General features: G+C 35.7%; 5 protein-coding genes across 5 annotated transcripts; all 5 read left to right on the top strand.

Moving 5' to 3' along the window:
- Positions 1–148: 148 nt before the first annotated feature.
- Positions 149–2,468, top strand: LOC111707013 (myb-like protein X). The gene is made up of 4 exons (XM_023479985.1): positions 149–233; positions 911–1,008; positions 1,302–1,484; positions 1,657–2,468. The coding sequence occupies exons 2-4, from the start codon at positions 919–921 to the stop codon at positions 2,392–2,394; spliced, it is 1,011 nt and encodes a 336-aa protein (XP_023335753.1). The 5' UTR covers positions 149–233; positions 911–918; the 3' UTR covers positions 2,395–2,468.
- On the top strand, positions 2,454–6,749 carry LOC111707010 (serine/threonine-protein phosphatase PGAM5, mitochondrial). Its single transcript, XM_023479983.1, has 9 exons — positions 2,454–2,561; positions 2,617–2,702; positions 3,071–3,184; positions 3,341–3,408; positions 4,176–4,263; positions 4,333–4,498; positions 5,050–5,144; positions 5,568–5,662; positions 6,608–6,749. Exons 1-9 carry the CDS (start codon positions 2,468–2,470, stop codon positions 6,723–6,725), a joined length of 924 nt encoding a protein of 307 aa, XP_023335751.1. The 5' UTR covers positions 2,454–2,467; the 3' UTR covers positions 6,726–6,749.
- LOC111707009 (39S ribosomal protein L19, mitochondrial) lies at positions 6,733–9,807 on the top strand. The gene is made up of 7 exons (XM_023479982.1): positions 6,733–7,036; positions 7,341–7,405; positions 7,749–7,933; positions 8,242–8,330; positions 8,705–8,822; positions 9,233–9,344; positions 9,708–9,807. The coding sequence occupies exons 1-7, from the start codon at positions 6,754–6,756 to the stop codon at positions 9,792–9,794; spliced, it is 939 nt and encodes a 312-aa protein (XP_023335750.1). The 5' UTR covers positions 6,733–6,753; the 3' UTR covers positions 9,795–9,807.
- On the top strand, positions 9,782–12,234 carry LOC111707012 (uncharacterized). The gene is made up of 5 exons (XM_023479984.1): positions 9,782–9,907; positions 9,998–10,345; positions 10,641–10,725; positions 10,833–10,978; positions 11,978–12,234. The coding sequence occupies exons 1-5, from the start codon at positions 9,809–9,811 to the stop codon at positions 12,098–12,100; spliced, it is 801 nt and encodes a 266-aa protein (XP_023335752.1). The 5' UTR covers positions 9,782–9,808; the 3' UTR covers positions 12,101–12,234.
- Positions 12,224–15,700, top strand: LOC111707008 (ESF1 homolog). The gene is made up of 8 exons (XM_023479981.1): positions 12,224–12,626; positions 13,032–13,253; positions 13,523–13,705; positions 13,826–13,935; positions 14,006–14,147; positions 14,529–14,616; positions 14,666–14,853; positions 14,936–15,700. The coding sequence occupies exons 1-8, from the start codon at positions 12,240–12,242 to the stop codon at positions 15,659–15,661; spliced, it is 2,046 nt and encodes a 681-aa protein (XP_023335749.1). The 5' UTR covers positions 12,224–12,239; the 3' UTR covers positions 15,662–15,700.
- Positions 15,701–17,921: the final 2,221 nt, after the last annotated feature.

Here is a 17,921-nt window from a genome sequence, read left to right as displayed (position 1 = left end):
TCTCATATTATTTTTAATGATACGCAGCAAATCCAATGCTTTGCACTTCTCAAGTTCTCTTCTAAAATTTTGAGAAAAAGTCAATGTATTCTTGTGAACAAATCATAATAAGTAGGATTTTTCGTTTTGTATCTAGAGTTAAGAAAACAGGGGGCGGAAACGTCATGTGTGTGAGTCTGTACCGACAGAGTGTGTGTATATAAGTGAAACCGAACCGAAGGTGTGTACTGTAGGTATATACAGTACATAAGAATCTCGGCATTTGTGTCTTGTTAATTGTTTAATAAATAAGTGTTATATATATGTACTTTATATATATTTTATATCATATATATTTAAGTCAAAACTATAAGTGAAAGAAAATAATTTTATTAAAATTAATTGTGGTTCTAGCTTAATTTTGAATGACGAATACAAATTAAATGTCAGGGTCTGTCCTAGTATACGATTTTTGGACCCCCCCCAGCCCCCCCCCCTCCTATCAATTTTGTACATGACCATTTATTTTCAGCAAATTTATTATTGTTTATTTTTTTGTTATTTAGGGTTAGGTTAGGTTAAGACACTTTCTGGGCCAAGTGCTGCGGCTAGGATGGGCTAGGGGGCCGAGCGCTGCGGCCACGGGTTAGGTTAGTTAAGACACTTTCTGGGCCGAGCGCTGCGGCTAGGATGGGCTAGGGGGCCGAGCGCTGCGGCCACGGGTTAGGTTAAGTGAAGAAACTTCCTGTCACACCCATGTACAAAATTATTTTCAGGTGGCATTCAGGCGTAAATGGGGGCTCTGCACCCTCTGGAATAATTAGGAAGTAAGGCCCCCCTTAGTCCTGGACAGATTTTCGTGTACGTCTCTACTGGAGACTTTTTTTCACTAATGCCTTAAAACTGTAATTGAAGATATTTGTATTATTAGATCCTGCAATGTCTTCCTACGCTTCAGAGGAGGAGGTTTGGAAGTTGCCGGAGCAAGATTTTACTTGGGATGTAACTTCTGAACTAGCTCTTTACCAGGTCAACAACTAGTTATATAATTTCAACCCACAATCATTTCCATCAATTTTTTACATGAAATATTTTTAGTGAAAAATCTTGGAATCTCTAAATGACTTATTTCAGGAGGGGGGGGGGGCAGAATAAATTTCTTCAAATTTAACCTAGTTGCTAAATCTCTGATAAAATAGTAAAGCAACATCTATTACTCAACGCTCCCTGTTCATGCCAAAAGTTATGGACCATACCTCTGTCTAGAAATAGAAAAATTACATTTGAAAGAAAATGAATTCAACTTAAATTTTACATTTCAGGCGTTGCTGATTCATAAACCTGCTGGGATCAATAAACATTTCGCCGTTGCTCTAGTATCAGATCGTTTGACGGAGGAGCTAGGGAAAGAGGTTCTACCCTCTTCTATCTGGAAGAAACTAAAATCTATGTTTGATCTGAGAGCAGTGGAGGACAGAGAGGATAAGATTCCTTTTTCGTTGGAGGTATTATAAACCTATAAAAAACTTTTTTTCTTCAGTTAGTTCTTATTTATTATCCATGTTTCTATCAGCCCCCCCCCCCCCTTGTCATACTTGGTGTAAACTTTGCTTATTTGATTAAAATACAAACAAAAAGCTGACCAAACGAACCCCACAACATATTCTTATTTTTCAGGTGAAGGAGTTCCGATTACCGAGAAAAGATTTTGAAACTTTGATTCTTAATCGTCAGTGTGACTGGAGAGAGAAGTCTAGAAGCCGATACTTCATGTCCAGAACTCCGTCCACGCCTAAATCTGAAGGATCGGAGTCCAGGAGTTCGCCTTATCATAGAGACCTTGATATTGATAACTCGGACGACGATGATGATATTGATTATGATCTCGTATCTGATGATGACGATGACGATCATTTTGCTCACCTGGAGGTGGAGAGTAATAAATCTGACGGCAGACCTGAAACTGAGGATGATGAACGTATTCGTGATCTGGAGAAGGACGAGGATGAAGACGATATTATCCCGGAGCGGAGAGAGGAATGGTTGAACGCAGAAGCAAGGGAAGAAATAATTAAAAAATTAAATGAAAAGCTTCGGGAAGATGAAAAGGAAACCGAGAAAGAAAAGTTTTTGGATGAAGAAACAGAAAATGAGCCGAGCAGAGAAACAGATAGGGAAAACGAAAAAGATATTGATACAGAAAAGGAAAAAACTGAAGAGAAGGAAAAGGAGAAAGATAAAAATCCGGAGAAAGAAGTTGAAAAAGAAAGAGAAAAGGATAAAGACAAATCTAAGTTTATTCTGAAAAATGTTCGAACTGAACCAAGAACCCCAAAAGAAGATGACAAGTTTGCTCCGAAACGTCATATAACAAGATCCACACCAAGCACAACTCCTAATAAACGAAAAAAATAAATCATATTTTCTGTCTGTCCCTCAGTATTTATATCTTAAAAATTCTCTGCATTAATGTATCTCGTGCTTTCAGATGAAATCCAAATTATTTCTAAAAGTATTAAAGTTGGGTTCAGCTGTAGGCACCGCTACTCTAGCTGGAGTATGTATTTCTAACAAGATCAAAGGTTGGTGGATTTATTCGATTAATTAATTCTCATAATTTATATAAATAACATTTAGTGAATTTTCCAAATAAATTCCACCTTGAAGCTAAAGATCTCGATAATAATGGAATCAACAACCTCTACATGGGAACAGGGTCTAAGGTATGAACTATGAATATATCTAGTGGAAAAAATCTCCCTTACCGGGCAAGGGAATCCATTTTGCTAAAAGATGTTAATGTCAAGTAACTTTGTTTGAAATACTTGGATGGAAATTAATTTATAATTGTTGTAGTAGAGTTACTGAGTATGAAAAGAAACATATTCTTCATTATTGTTCTGATGCTTCTCTAGTAATAACAAATATTTGATTTGAGTTTAATGGTTTTCTTGTTAATCACTGAACCATGTTCAAATGTCTTATGTCTTCCTCAATTCTATGAATTTTAGAAATTACATCCGAATATTTACTTTTCTTAGGTTTTTAAAGGTTCAAAGATAAAATATAATTTTGTAATCTTGTTATATAGTGGGACAAGGATTGGGATCTGAGAGACCCAGTGAGCGTGGTTCGGAAGCCGAAGGATGATTCAGTAGAGAAGTTAGCAGAATACCAGAAAGAACTGGAGAAGGCCAAGCCTAAGGTATAAAAAAGAAAATAAATAAGGTTTGAAAAAAAATTTGTATTAATTCTGCCGGGTTTAGTTAAATCCTTCAATTTTACGAAGTGCATATCAAATTAAGTTGTTGTCACTAAACACTATCCCAGATAAAAGTTTAAGCCTCTAATTTTATCACAGGCTAGCAGAATACTTGTATTGGTGAGACACGGTCAATACAACTTGAGCGGTACAGAGGATGATGAAAGGTTGGTTTATGCTTTCTTATAAACACACCAGTTTGTACTATGCAATACTAGGCTTCATCTTCAAATATGAAAATAACAAATAAAATCACGGATTAATCGGGTTATTTTGCGGATATTGAAAAATCCACATTTTTAAATCACATTTTTTCAATATTGACCTTCCACAATCCTTTCCTGGTGTCATGTGAGGTCCCATAAAAAATTGTGCCAGATCGGTTCTGCCGTTACGTTTATAGAATACAAACGGACAAACAGACTAGCAAAGTATATATATATAGATAGATAGATAGATAGATAGATTATAGTATTTCCCTTCACCAATCGTCATCATCAAATAGATTATCAAGTACAATAGGTGGAAACAGAGAAATTAACCAATTATACACTACGTCACAAGTGTCAAATATAACAAGGAAAACGAAATTTTCTCACATTAGTTGACATGTTTTCCAAGATTAGATAAAAAAGTGTAAAAACAGAAACAAAAGAACACATAAAATTGCACTTATTTTACTGTAAGAAAAGCACTTTATTCTAAGATAATCACTATTATTGATGATTTTGTCGGATACAAAAACTGAATTAACACTTGTGACGACAGAATACAACTGTACTGAGAGTGTACAAATTCTACGTTGCCATCTATTGTACTAGAATCTATTTGGTCATCATATTATTTAAAAGATGAAAAGAAATTGATAATTCAAATGATTTATTTTTTTGCTTTGATAATCGTCTGGCCTTGGTTCCACTATGTCTTGCTCTAGGTACCTCACTGAGCTGGGACGGAAACAAGCAGCGCTAACCGGAGAGAGACTTAACCTTCTCTTCAATGAGTTCCTTGAACCTAAAAAGGTTTTCACTTCTCATTGCTGAAAAGCTAAATTTTTAACTGTATGCAAACTGATTTAAATTAACAAATAGGATGATAATGGAAACGTGGAGAAACCTCGTATACGTCTCGTCAAGTCGACCATGAAGAGAGCAACTGAAACTGGCGATATTATACACTCCCATCTACCCGGTCTCAACATAGATAGCTGTGATCTTATCCGAGAAGGAGCTCCTTGTCCACCAGACCCTCCAACTGGTAAGTTAATTCTCCTAGCGATAAAGATCAATAGTTGATTAAAACTGGTCGATATCGCATCAAGAGCGCAAAAAATTCGTGATACTTCACTAAGAAAATATGATGACAGATATATATTTAAATCTATAATTGGGTATACAATACAATTAAACTATAACTTGCATGTCGGGTACCCTTTTAGATCTACCTATTATTATTAATAATTTAAAAAAAAGATTACTTCTATGTATATATACTTAGCTTGTCTGTTTGCTTGTATCCAATAAACGTCAAAACGGTTGAACCGATCGGGCGCAAATTTTTTGTGGGACCTCGCGTGATCACGGAAGGTTTATTGATGATCGAATTTTCAAAAATTTGCCTCTAACAAAATTCGAATTTTGAGAATTGTGAAAATCCACGACATTTTTTTTATAAAATCTGCTTAATTTTTTGTTTGTTTTTGTTTTACAATGTATACAAAGAGAAAATGTTTACAATGGAAATAGAAGACAGCCTAGTTTTTATATATAACAATTTAATGGAATTATTTTAACATTTTTCTTACTTAGATAAATGGTGTCCCGACCCTTGGGACTTCTTCCAGGAGGGTTCAAGGATAGAAGCAGGGTTCAGAAAATATTTTCACAGAGCAGATCCTTCCCAGGTTATCAATCTATTCTAGTTTTACTAGAAATAGAGGTTTAGGAAATATATTCTTCAACGTTTTCTTCTAAAATATTCATTTTCGTCCTCTACACCTTCTGGGTTCCGTCCTTCTATATATATATATATGAGATAGATAGATAACTAGATAGTCATGGAAGGTTTTATAAGAAAGAGGGGGCTATTTTTTATCTCTGCAATTTTCTAATATTTCTAGGAAAATTTAAATTTTAAATTTCGGTTTTAAATAATTCTTTTACTCCTAATCATAAGAAGGATGCCTCAAGCAATCCATGCAAAGAATAATTTGATTTGAATTGGCCCAACATTATTTCTAATTTTATTTTAGAGACCCCATTATAATTTAGGGGTGATAAATATAGATTCTACATTTTACATTTTGATTTATTTATTTATGATTTAGAGTGAGACCAGTGTTGATATCCTGGTCTGCCACGGGAACGTTATCAGATATTTTGTATGCAGAGCTCTTCAACTAGATCCTGCTGCCTGGCTCAGGTTATACCACGGAGTCAGGGAGTCCATATAAATCCATCTTCGATCCCGATTAAAAACATTTTGGAGAAGGAAAGCACACTTTCTGTGTCATTGTGAACTGTTTGCAAGTTTTTTAAGTTCGGAAATTTGTGGTGTTAACAGATGTAAATATTAGAGATAAATTATAATAACAGAAAATTAAACTCTCCCGTGCAGTACATACTGCAATTAAAATTTTGTTTTCTATCGTTTTTCTATTTTTATTGCAACAACAACAACAAGATGAATTTCAACCTCGCATATCAATCAATCAACATTTGGGATCGCATTGGATGGAATTATACCGAACTCTGCCCGGAGTATATATTTACTTTCCTCAAAGTTTTATCACTACACTCAGTAAAAGCCTCTTCAGAACCAACTAGAAACTCGCATTTTATTTTTGTTCGTATTGCTGGGATCCTAGAACTTATACTTGGACTTTTTTTTTATAAAGAAATTGTAAGAAACTAGGACCAGGCTGAAAATCATTTGAGACTTTAACCACTCATTTGTTCGTTGGAGCTCAAAGCAATCCCTACATTCCATTTTTTGATTTGTGATTATGAGACGCAAAAACACAAGAAAATCAAAAACAGCAAATTTTTTCTTATCAAATGCATTTTTAAATAATCTATATAATAAAACAAGAAATTAATATATATGTTGTACATAGCCGGCCAAACGGATGGACCGATTAGACTGAATTTTTCTGTAGACACTCATGGATGGCCGGGGGGTGATTAAGGCTAAACAAAATTCGAAATTTCTTTTTTTCAAAATTTAAATTATTTTTAATCTAAAAAAAATTTCTTTTAGATTTCTTTTTTAAACGGGCAACGCCGAGCCCTTCAGCTAGTTATCCATAAATCTAAACTTGATATTTTTTATCTTGATTTATTGATTTTAATATTTGGTAATGTTTAGAATGTCTGTGCACAATGGTAGTATAACCATCCTTGAGATCCGACCCAGTGGAAACGTCAGTTTGAGACAGGTTGGAGAAGCTGGACACTTTCCTCCCCAGCTCCTCACCTTCAACTAGATATGTATTTATATATTTACAGAAGAGAATGTTAACATGTTTACTCTCTCCGGTATCTCAAACCTTGAGGAGAACCTGTACGCAATCCACCAGAAATATATCGTTAACTTTCAACCTTGCTCAGCTGGAGAAGCCATCAGAGCAACAAAAGGAAACTGAACCCGAGGAGAAGAATTCTCTATCTCGGCGTGATTATAGATATATTTTCCCGGAGTTTCTCCCTGATCCTAAACCTGAATGGAGGAATCATATTAGAGAGAAGTTGGAGCGACGAGATATGCTTAATAGAAGAGAGCAGATAGAAATACCAGGTTTAAATCTTAGTTAGCTCTTTACATTAATCAATAAGTTATGAAATGGTTGCTAAAAAATCATTACACTTAACAATTGACGAGTTTACTGCACAATGCACATTTATTAAAACATTACTAGAATCTTATTTGATCACTATGTGTTAAGTTGAAAACAATTGTAGTTCATACATTTTTTATTAATTTTTCATGAAAATTCTAATTTTGTTAAATTGATAAATACGAAGCTTGGACATTAACTTTTTTGACTGGGTATTTCTGTTAATATACTTTTGTACTAAAAAAATTATAATTCTTATTCTAGAATTTTATGTCGGGAGTAATCTTGCAGTAACTGTTGCCGATGAGAATAGTCCACATCCAAACAAAGTAAGACATGAAAAAAATTGTCTATATATGTTTTGTGAATTCATGATTTTGTATACTGTACGAGGGAGCCTCAAACAATAAAATTATGTGGGTCTTTTTACTCGGAGATGGTTAGATTTGATTGGACATCTCTTATAGTTTAAACTAATTTCAATTCTATCATTAACTCTGCCGCTTTTTATTAACATCATTTAATGATTAGATAAAGGAAGTCGAACAGACCGGCCCCATCAATCAATTAGACATGAATTCTTTGCAACGTCAGCTGCTGATTCAAATTAGTTCCGTTTATTCAAAAGTTCATACCTGTAGGAAAATCATTATACAGAGAATGATATTTCAGTTATCTCGGTTTGTTGGAATCTGTATTGACCGTGGTGGATGCGGACTCCGAGCCTGGTTTATACTCCGCAATGTTGTTGAAGGTCAAGGTGTTGAGTTTATGTATCAGATGTATAATCCAACCCTCGTCAAGATAGAGGTTTTAAGACTAGAACGGAGATTAGACGAAGAACTTTATTATCTAAGGTAGATTTTTTGAATTTATCTATGACTGGCGATAATAATTGTAAACAAAATCTGAAAGATTGTGAATAAAAAAAAACACTTAAAAATAGGATATTAGAAAAGAATACTGGGATTGGGTAAGAATTGAACGAGAAAAGGGTAAAATTAATTCATAAAATAACGGAAATGAAAAAAGAAAGACAAGTAACAATCTTAAAGAAAACAGTTTTCAAATCTAGGTCTAGGTCTCCCATACGAGAGGGAGAGGGGGGGGGGGAGGGGGTAGATTTAACCTCTTTTCTTCTAAATCTAATCTTTGTTTTATAAAGGGATGCCCCTCCTGAGTATAGTACTGTACCCTTTAATCTGGAACCAGAGATTCTACCTGACGGGGCACCAGTGCCAGTTAATAATATAGGTAAACCATTATCCAATATTAACATTGCTAAGCCTTTCCTAGCCTTTTCAAGCCTTTACAGAACATTTTCAAACCTTTTCAAGCCTTTTCAGAATATTTTTGAAACAGTTTCTACGGAAATATCTCCTAAACCCTTCTACACCCCTTTCTCATTGCTCAATGTTCGGACGATTCAAGGACTATATAATATATATGTATGTCTAATTTAGGCCAATCAAAAGTCAGGATTAAAACGAATTATCATTTCAAATTCAAAATGAGATTTGGTCGAATTAATTGTTCTCGGCTTAGGTTCTCTTTTTGATGAAAAAATGTGAAATATTTTAATGTTTAAGAAGTTGTGTGAAATATTTTTTACATTTTCCATATTGCAGTTGTTCCGCTAAATGATCGACCTTGGGGTCAGAAATGGGAAAGATACACTGAGATAATGAAAGGATATAGTCTACAAAATCCTTATCCTACTCCCGGCAAGGTTCGGAGACAAATGAGGTAAATATAGGATCCGGATAGGTTCTAGTTTTATCAGATTGAACCTAAAGCAACTTATTAAAAATTGTACCTTAAAATACCTTTTATGGGTTTATCCCTCTAAAAAGATGAACTCTGAACCTCTCTCTACAGATGTGACTTAAACCTTCAATCTGAGCACAAATCCATGCGTTCGATATCCCGTGGTGGTGACAACCCAGCAGGGATATCTTATTGTGGGATCAATCATTTAAAGTGCCCAAATTGGATATTGAGATCAAGCGTTTAAGATTAACAACACTCTAAATAAATTTTTGACATCTGGAAACCTGACACAAAGAAAGTGAGTTTATTCATTCTCATAAAGTGACGGGTTCTCTGAATAATTGTAATAATAATGATGATGATGATGATTATAATAATAATGTTAGATGGATGGCTGAAGGGAACCAAGGTTGGAATATGCAGACCTTGAAGTATGATATGATGAGGGAGTATAGGAATACAGTCCCAGTAGAACAACAGGATGTTATCTGGGAAGAGGTAAATCTTAACTATATTCACGAATTCAGAGATTTCTAAATCAAGAGCAAACATCTTTTTTTGGATTCAACATACTTAGAAACAAAGATTTGTAAGAAATACTCTTGATTATATCACTTAGGATAACTATGCTAGGGTATTAATAAATGTTTTATTATTTCTGAGAAGTTTAGTAAATCTTATCCGCTGTGCGGACTGAAGATTAGAAACTTTGAAACTAGTTCTGTTAATAATTTCAAAGATGGCTTTCAATTTTTTATTGGACCTTGTTCAAGAATTGTGTTCAAAGACGTTTTTAGAATCCTCAATGTATGAAAACTAAATTATTTATCCTTTAATATTTATAATATTCTGTTTTTTTAGGTTGGAGATAAATTGGAGGTCCGAGATAAACAAATGAGAAGAGTTGCAGCTAAAAGAGCGTTTATCCGTCCCTCTAAGAAAATGTAAAATATTTCAGAAAGATGTCTGAGCATGGTTCCAACGGTTCTAACGGTTCTAACGGTTCTATAGAAGAAATCGGACCAGAGGAGATTGAGGAGAGTATAAATGAGAATTCCGAGGTCAGAGATATACAAACTCAAATCCAAATATTTTTATGTTACTGAAAACATTTCTGATTCAAGGAAACCCTTTTATGATTTGATATTTAGGTTCTATCTGAAGAATCAGTCCCCAACTCTGTACCAGCAGATGATCCTCCTCTAGACAACATTGAACTCATAAACGTTGTTGCTGAACCTGCTGCTGAGGAACCTGTTCTTCCAACTGAATCCGCTCCGGTCGAATCTACTCCTGCTCCTGAAGCAGATGCTGTTTCTGAATCAGGTGTTGCTCCTGAACCAGATGTTGCTCCTGAATCAGATGCTGTCACCGAACAAGCCGCTCCTGAACCTGCTGCAGCTTCTGCTGAACTAATTGAACCCATTGTTGTTGAAGATGTCGATGATGTAGAGGAAGTTCCTAGAGACCCTCTTCCTCCTGCTCCTCAACCTTCTAAGGCACTGTCTTGATATTCTTAATTTCAGTTCAAACAAATTATTTATTCCGGTTCGAGATTTGATGGTTAATTGTTGGTTGGTTGATTGATTTATCATTTCAGGTAGAGTTATGGACGGATTTATTAATTTACAATTTTATGATTGTTTTTATTGATAATTGATTTATTAGTTGTTAATATTGATGACTGGATGGATTTAAGATGATATTAATACATTGATTTGATGTTGGTTAAAATATTTCGTTTTAAATTTGTTAACTTTTGAGTAATCTTGTTTATTTATTGAAATGTATTAGGTTCGAACCATGAATCCTGTCTCTGTGGACGATGAGGAGGAGGATGACGATGATATTGATGAGACACTGGTTGAAAGATTAGTAGGTAGGACAGGCAGATTCATAAATAAACTCAATTGATCAAAATCGTTTTACCGGATTTATATCGACATTTTTTACTGTTTTAGAGAGTTAAATAATAATTTGTTCTAGGTTTGACTGAAATGTTCCCTGAGAGTATACGCTCTGGAACTGTATCCTTGTTTAAAAGTTCTTGGTCTGCTACTCAGTATCTTTATGGTTTCAGTAGATCTGCAGGATGGATATTCTTCTCAACAGCTTCAATTCTATTTATGCCGGTAGAGTCTAATAGCATTTTTTGTATTCTTTCATAGGGTTTATCTCGTTTCATGTTTTTCCCCTTTTCATACTTACTTCTACGTTATTTTCTTCTGTTACCAACTTTCCTTCCTTCCTTCTTTTCATACTTACTTCTACGTTATTTCCTTCTGTAACCAACTTTCCTTACTTCCTTCTTTTCATACTTACTTATTTCCTTCTGTAACCAACTTTCCTTCCTTCCTTCTTTTCATACTTACTTCTACGTTATTTCCTTCTGTAACCAACTTTCCTTCCTTCCTTCTTTTCATACTTACTTCTACGTTATTTCCTTCTGTAACCAACTTTCCTTACTTCCTTCTTTTCATACTTATTTCCTTCTGTAATCAACTTTCCTTCCTTCCTTCTTTTCATACTATCTTCTACATTATTTCCTTCTGTAACCAACTTTCCTTCCTTCCTTCTTTTCATACTTACTTCTACGTTATTTCCTTCTGTAACCAACTTTTCTTTCTTCCTTCTTTTCCCTTTTGGTCCTTTACTCCAAAGTACTCTTTCAGCTTCTCATCTCGGAAATGTTTAAATATAGTTCTCTAAATCTTTAGTTCACTGGTTCTGTCAATCTCTTCTCTGAACAACAGTTTTATTTCTTTCTTTCCATACATATTTAATCTTCATATTTAACTGATTGGCATTAAGTTTAACCGTCATCCAACTTTGTCACGGCAATTATAGTCACCATCCCATCTTACCTTTTATACTGCATTAAAAATCTGAATCATGATTTATAGAATATTAAAGAATAACTAAGTAATACTTGATATTAAACATGAAAATGCACTTGATTTTTACGATTTCTTAAAATGGATTTTTCAAAAAGGGCTCCACAGGGATTTCTAATTTATGGTGTCATATATTCTATTACCCTACCAAAGATGCCTGAATTGACGGAACTAAAATGCCAACCCAAATCTGAAAATTCTCTAATTGCACAGTGGTTGTATTATTCGTATTTTAAGGTAATGATTGAGACTGAGCGATTGTCCATTATGGATCAGCAGAAGCAGCAGAAAACTCAGATGTTATTGGGACCCGGAGTAGCAAGCAGCGGAGCCCCGTCCCTCGGCCCTCCCCCAATCTAGATTAATTTTCATCCTTAAATTTTCCTGATTTCGGTAGCATTAAGGTTAAAGCATTTTGATTTGGTCACTATGTTTATTTTGAAAACTGGTTTTATCTCTGGTTCATTGTATTCAGCTAAACTCGTGTTTTCAGACTAAAATGGACTCGATCCTGAAGGATGAGAGATTTGCTAAGATTGCAACGGATCGCAAGTTTCGGGGTGGAGGGAAGAAGCAGAAAAAAGTCCAGATTGATAAACGATTCCAAAGTATGTTTAACGATGAACGATTTGTCTCTAAATGTACCGTGGATAAGCGCGGAAGACCTCAGAATTTTACATCCAAAGAGAATTACAGAAAATATTACGACCTCAAGGGTTCTGATGAGTCTGAGAGTGAGGATGACGACGATGACGCCGAGGAGGAAGAGGAATCTGAAGACGACTCCAGGAGCAGTGAAGATGAAAATGATCCGGATGAAACACAAGAAAAATCAGAATCAGAATCTGATGAAGCCGTTCAAGTAAATCTAGAACCCACCGTCAAGGTAGAGTAAAGTGCGTTATTTGGTTATATTGAAAAACTTGCTGAATTTGGTTATACCTATCTTTCAACCCTAATACCATTGCAAGTAGAGATGTTAGCCTAACCAAAATTACTTCTTACTAAAATATTATCTTTAGGTTTTTAAGTTTATCTTTAGTCGTGAAATTTTTTTCTTCACTCAGTGTAACATTTACAGGCCAATAAAAAAGAAATTATCAAAATAATGCATTTTTGAAATTTTAGAACTAAGAATGCAATTCAAGAGCTAAGCTTTGTAGGGTTTATTGATAACACAATAAAAAATTATTTAATTTGTTCAGTGAGCAGTGATTAAGGTTCTCGGAAACTTTATTTTTAATTTTTTATTTCATCTAAATCTACTTTTATTTATCTATGAATATTAAAGGCTAAGTTACGAGATGTAAATGTCGACTACGCTAGAGGAGAAGGAACACTTTTCTCCGACTCCAGTTCAGACGAGTCCTCGGAGGATGAGGAAGAGCTAGAGGACGCTTTTGATAAATGGGGAGAGCTTGACGCGGACGCTGAGAGGACGGAGGAGGCAACTAAGAGGCTGGCTGTCTGTAATATGGACTGGGATAGGGTTGGAGCGGAAGATATATTTTTGGTGAGCAAAATAATTCTGAATTGTTTTCATTCAATCATATAATAATTCTTAGCTTTTTTATTTACGGATTCACTCACACAGTCTCTCACTCATTCACTCGCTCATTCGCCCACTCATTCGCCCGCTCACTAACTCACTAACTCACTGACTCACTCATTTACTCACTTACTGACTCACTCATTCACTCATTAACCCACTGATAAACTAATTCACTTATTCACTCCTTCATTCATTCTCTCATTCACTAACTCACTTACTCATGTTTTCAGGCTCTGTCTTCTTTTTGTCCTCCTGGAGGTAGCTTGAAAAGGGTTCAAATCTTCGTCTCTGAGTTCGGTAAAGAGAGGTTGAAGGAAGAGGATTCTCTAGGTCCCCAAGAACTCAGGAGAAGACAGGAGGAACTAGAGAAGGAGGAAGAGGATTATTTAGACCTGATAAAATCCGGAAAAAAGGTTAGTTTTCTCATAACTTTTAAGATAATAGAAACTTTGAACGATAAACTAGTTAAATATGTATTTTAAGAATGATAAAACGTTTTATTTACCTTCAAATTTTTTAATTATTATGGTTAGGCTGCGAAGGCTGAGAAAGAGGCTATGGAGCGAGTAAGACAGTATCAGATCAATCGTTTGAAGTATTACTACGCTTTAGCTGAGTTTGATTCAGTTGAAACCTCTAACAGGTGAGGTTTTAAACCATAAGTCATTGTTATGAAGTTATGATCAACCTTGGACTCGGAAATGTTTGTTCAGTGTGTACGAGGAGTGTGATGGAATGGAGTACGAACTCTCAGCCACGAGGTTCGATCTAAGATTCGTCCCGGATGATATGGAGTTCGACACTCCTTCGTCATCCTGTCTCTCCTTGCCGGACCCGGAGAAATATAAACCCAAGGTTTGAAATTCACTTTATTTTTTTCAAAATAAACTTTTTTTTTTGACTTCCTGATCACACAAATGTCCCTAGCAATTTCGTCTATTTCCTACATGAATGACGGGGTTAGCATGTCATGTGCAATGATACTGTTAAAAATACTGTAAGCATAATTTCAAATGACACTCAATGCCAAGATTGCAATCCTTAATTTACAACGGTACCCTTGAAATCCTAATCCGAAAAAAATGTGAAAGATACCAATGTTAATCTGACTTGACAAGTGCTTATTTCTGTGAATTTCTCAATTGGTTCTTATGAGCAAGAAATGCGCAAGTCACTTTCGCAGAGAAACCGTAAATGAAAATTAAAAACTTTTAGTATTTTTACTCTTTTTTTTAGACCTTTTTTACCACAGCTCTACAGCAAGGGAAGGTAGAGCTTACTTGGGATGAACAAGATGCAAGCCGTCAAGAAAATATCAAGAAAGGTAAGATCTACTTTAAAAAAATTTATTTTCCTAATTCCTCCTATTTTAGCGTACGATATGATGGACAAGGATGAGGACGATTACTCTTTTGCGAAACACTTGATTGCGTCATCCTCAGATGAGGAGGATGAAAAGGAAGAGGAAGAAGGAAACCAGGTTAAGAATAGTGATGATGATGATGAGAAGGAGGAGGATAGTATTGCCAAGTATAGGTCCTTGTTACTTGGTATCAATAAGGCGGAGGAGAGTAAGAACGACAAGGATCTAGAGGTGAGTTGGATCCCGCAGGAGGAGGAGGAGAAGGAGGAGAATCAATAAGGCGGAGGAGAGTAAGAACGACAAGGATCTAGAGGTGAGTTGGATCCCGCAGGAGGAGGAGGAGAAGGAGCAGGAGAACACCGAAGAATTGACACCTTGGGAAAAGTATCTTAAAAAGAAGAAAGACAAAAGGAAGATGAAGAAACAGAAGAATACTGAAGAGAACGAAGAAGATATACCAGATGATGTTGATATGAATGATCCATTCTTTGCGGAAGAATTTTCTAATGATCCAGTCTCTAAAAAGAAGGATAAGAAGAAAAAGAAAAAACCTAGAACGAATGAAGACGAACCTGAAGACAAAATCACCGATCTTGAACTCTTGGTTATGGATTCCGACGATGACTCAAAGCATTTCAATTTCAAAACTATTGTTGAGGAAGAAACCAAGAGTAAATCAAAGAAGAAGAAATGGAAAAACAAGAAGAAGGAGAAAAAGGAAATTGCACCCAGAGAAGATACTTTCGATGTAGACGTGAACGATGACCGGTTTTCAGCAATATTCTCTAGAGCAGAGTTTAATATTGATCCAAGTGAGCAGAACTTCAAGAAGACCAAAGGAATGGAGAAACTGATTGGAGAGAAGCAGAAAAGAATTCAAACCGGAAATATCCCGGAAGCCCCTGCCACCAAGAAATCGAAACTAGATCCGGAAATTTCGGCATCCTTAAAATCCGTTAAAAACAAATGGGAGAAAAACGCGAGAAAAAAGAAATCTTTGAGTTAAATTGGTTCGTTTTTTTCGAAATAAATTTATATTTCTTTACTTGATAGTTATATATTACCCCCCTGATAGTTATATATTTTCCCCCTGATAGTTATATATTTTTCCCCTGATAGTTATATATTTTCCCCTTGATAGTTATATATTTTCCCCCTGATAGTTAAATATTTTCCCCCCGATAGTTATGTATTTTTCCCCTGATAGTATTATATTTTCCACCCGATAGTTATATATTTTCCCCCTGATAGTTATATATTTTTCCCCTGATAGTTATATTTTTATTTTTTCCATTGGAATAAACGGACCTAAGGCGTAGTTTCAAGTAACTCTGCATATACAGAGTGGTACGTCCAATTCACAAAAGTTTAAATTAAACATTTATCTGAGAATTACACGGATGATGGTACCCTTAATTTTCAATCAAAAAGCTAATTTTTTTCAGTGGCGCTTTCTCTATTACAGTGGCTTACGGATTTGTTTAATTAAGAAAGATATACAGTACTTGTCAGAATACAACTATTTCAGATGAAAAAATGACGATATCTTGCTAATTTTAAATGTTATGAAGTTAAAATCTTAATATAATCTTGCATCTATATGAATGAAGTTTATGCAAGAGAATGCTTTCGACCTCGATCCAAGAAACCATTTGTTTTGTTTCATCTTAAAACTGAAAAAACTACAGGTCAGAAGTTTTAATCTGACCTACAGGCAGTCCGACCTACTAAGAGTGCATTTTGTCTCCTACAGAAGTCTCCACAGTCCACATCGGACATAGCCTACACATCAGGCCTATCCATGCAACCTGCAAAACAACACAGTTGGTCGGTTAAACTTGTTAACGAATGTGCTTAGAAACAATTGTTTTCCTACCTGATTTAGCATATCCGAGGTCTGTCCAGGTGTAAATATATACCATCATTCGAATCCTTCTCATCCTTATAAGCAAATTTCTTATTCATGCTACCATAGGTCATATATTCTATCTACACTGCTCTGGTAACTAGCGTAATAAACATATGGCCAATTTCTTAATCATTTAACCATATGTACAGCTATAGGTCGTATCTATCTATCTACACTGCTCTGGTAAAGCGTAACCATTCTGTGACTATGGTTCTCCGTTCTACCTATGGTAGAACGTCTAAGAAATTGGCCAATATTGTGTCAGTGTCCATGGTATACCTATGGTAAAACATCTAAGCAATTGGGTAATGTTACATCGTCTAAACGCAACACCTACTAAACTTCTGACCTACTAACTTTCTGTCCTACTGCAATATCGGATTTATGAGATGGATATTACTTCATGCATGAGATAATTTTTAGTAAACAGTCAGCCCGACCTTTTATAAGTATCTTGACGCCAATCATAAAATGCAGTCATTAAATAAGCAAATTGGATCTAAGATTCGGCTAAAATGAACTGTGCCTTGATTCCCAGTTTTTGTTGACCAAACAAATCTGACGACAATTTGAAAATTTAGTTTAAGTCAATACAGATGCCATAAAACCCCAATAGATGGATCGAAAATTGTGAATTAAAAGTGCATTAAATTCAAATCTCAGAAACAAAATTTTACGGTGATTACCAATTGAGGTGGTGGAGATTACCAATTGAGGAGGAGCGTGCTTGCAGTCGCAAAACACATTTGGGTGGCGGTGATTACTCGAGTTGAGGAACTCTGGACTCCCCCCCCTCCTAGGACAGGCTAGGGGGCCGGCGCTGAGGCCAAAAGTCCATATATTAGCTGTAAAACCACGTGCTACAGTAGGTCGGATGTGCAGTATAGCGGATTTGACGTAGGTCAGAAGTGGAGTATAGCGGATTTGCGTAGGTCGAAAAATACACCAGCCACTTATGCCTGAAGTTCGGTAATGTTACATCGTCTATACGCAACATCCCCCCTACTGAACTTGACTTACTAACTTTCCGACCTACTGCAATATCGGACCTACGCCAGCTGTTTATTTTAGTATCATTTTAGGGTTAGGTTAAGACAATTTCTGGGCCGAGCGCTGCGGTTAGGACAGGCTAGGGGGCCGGGCGCATCCCTCGCCCCATCATATAAATTGTGTACATGACCACAAATTTTCAGCAAAATTATTGTTTATTTTTTACTATTTTATGGTTAGGTTAAGACAATTTCTGGACCGAGCTCTGCGGGTAGGACAGGCTAGGGGGCCGAGCGCCGCGGCTAGGATAGAATAGGGGTCGGACACTGCGGCCACATGGTCTATTGTATAGTCCTTGCCGCAGCGC

This window comes from Eurytemora carolleeae, unplaced genomic scaffold (assembly GCF_000591075.1).
Source record: "Eurytemora carolleeae unplaced genomic scaffold, Eaff_2.0 scaffold771, whole genome shotgun sequence".
Lineage (NCBI taxonomy): Eukaryota > Metazoa > Arthropoda > Copepoda > Calanoida > Temoridae > Eurytemora > Eurytemora carolleeae.
This window is presented reverse-complemented; position numbering and strand designations above follow the sequence as displayed.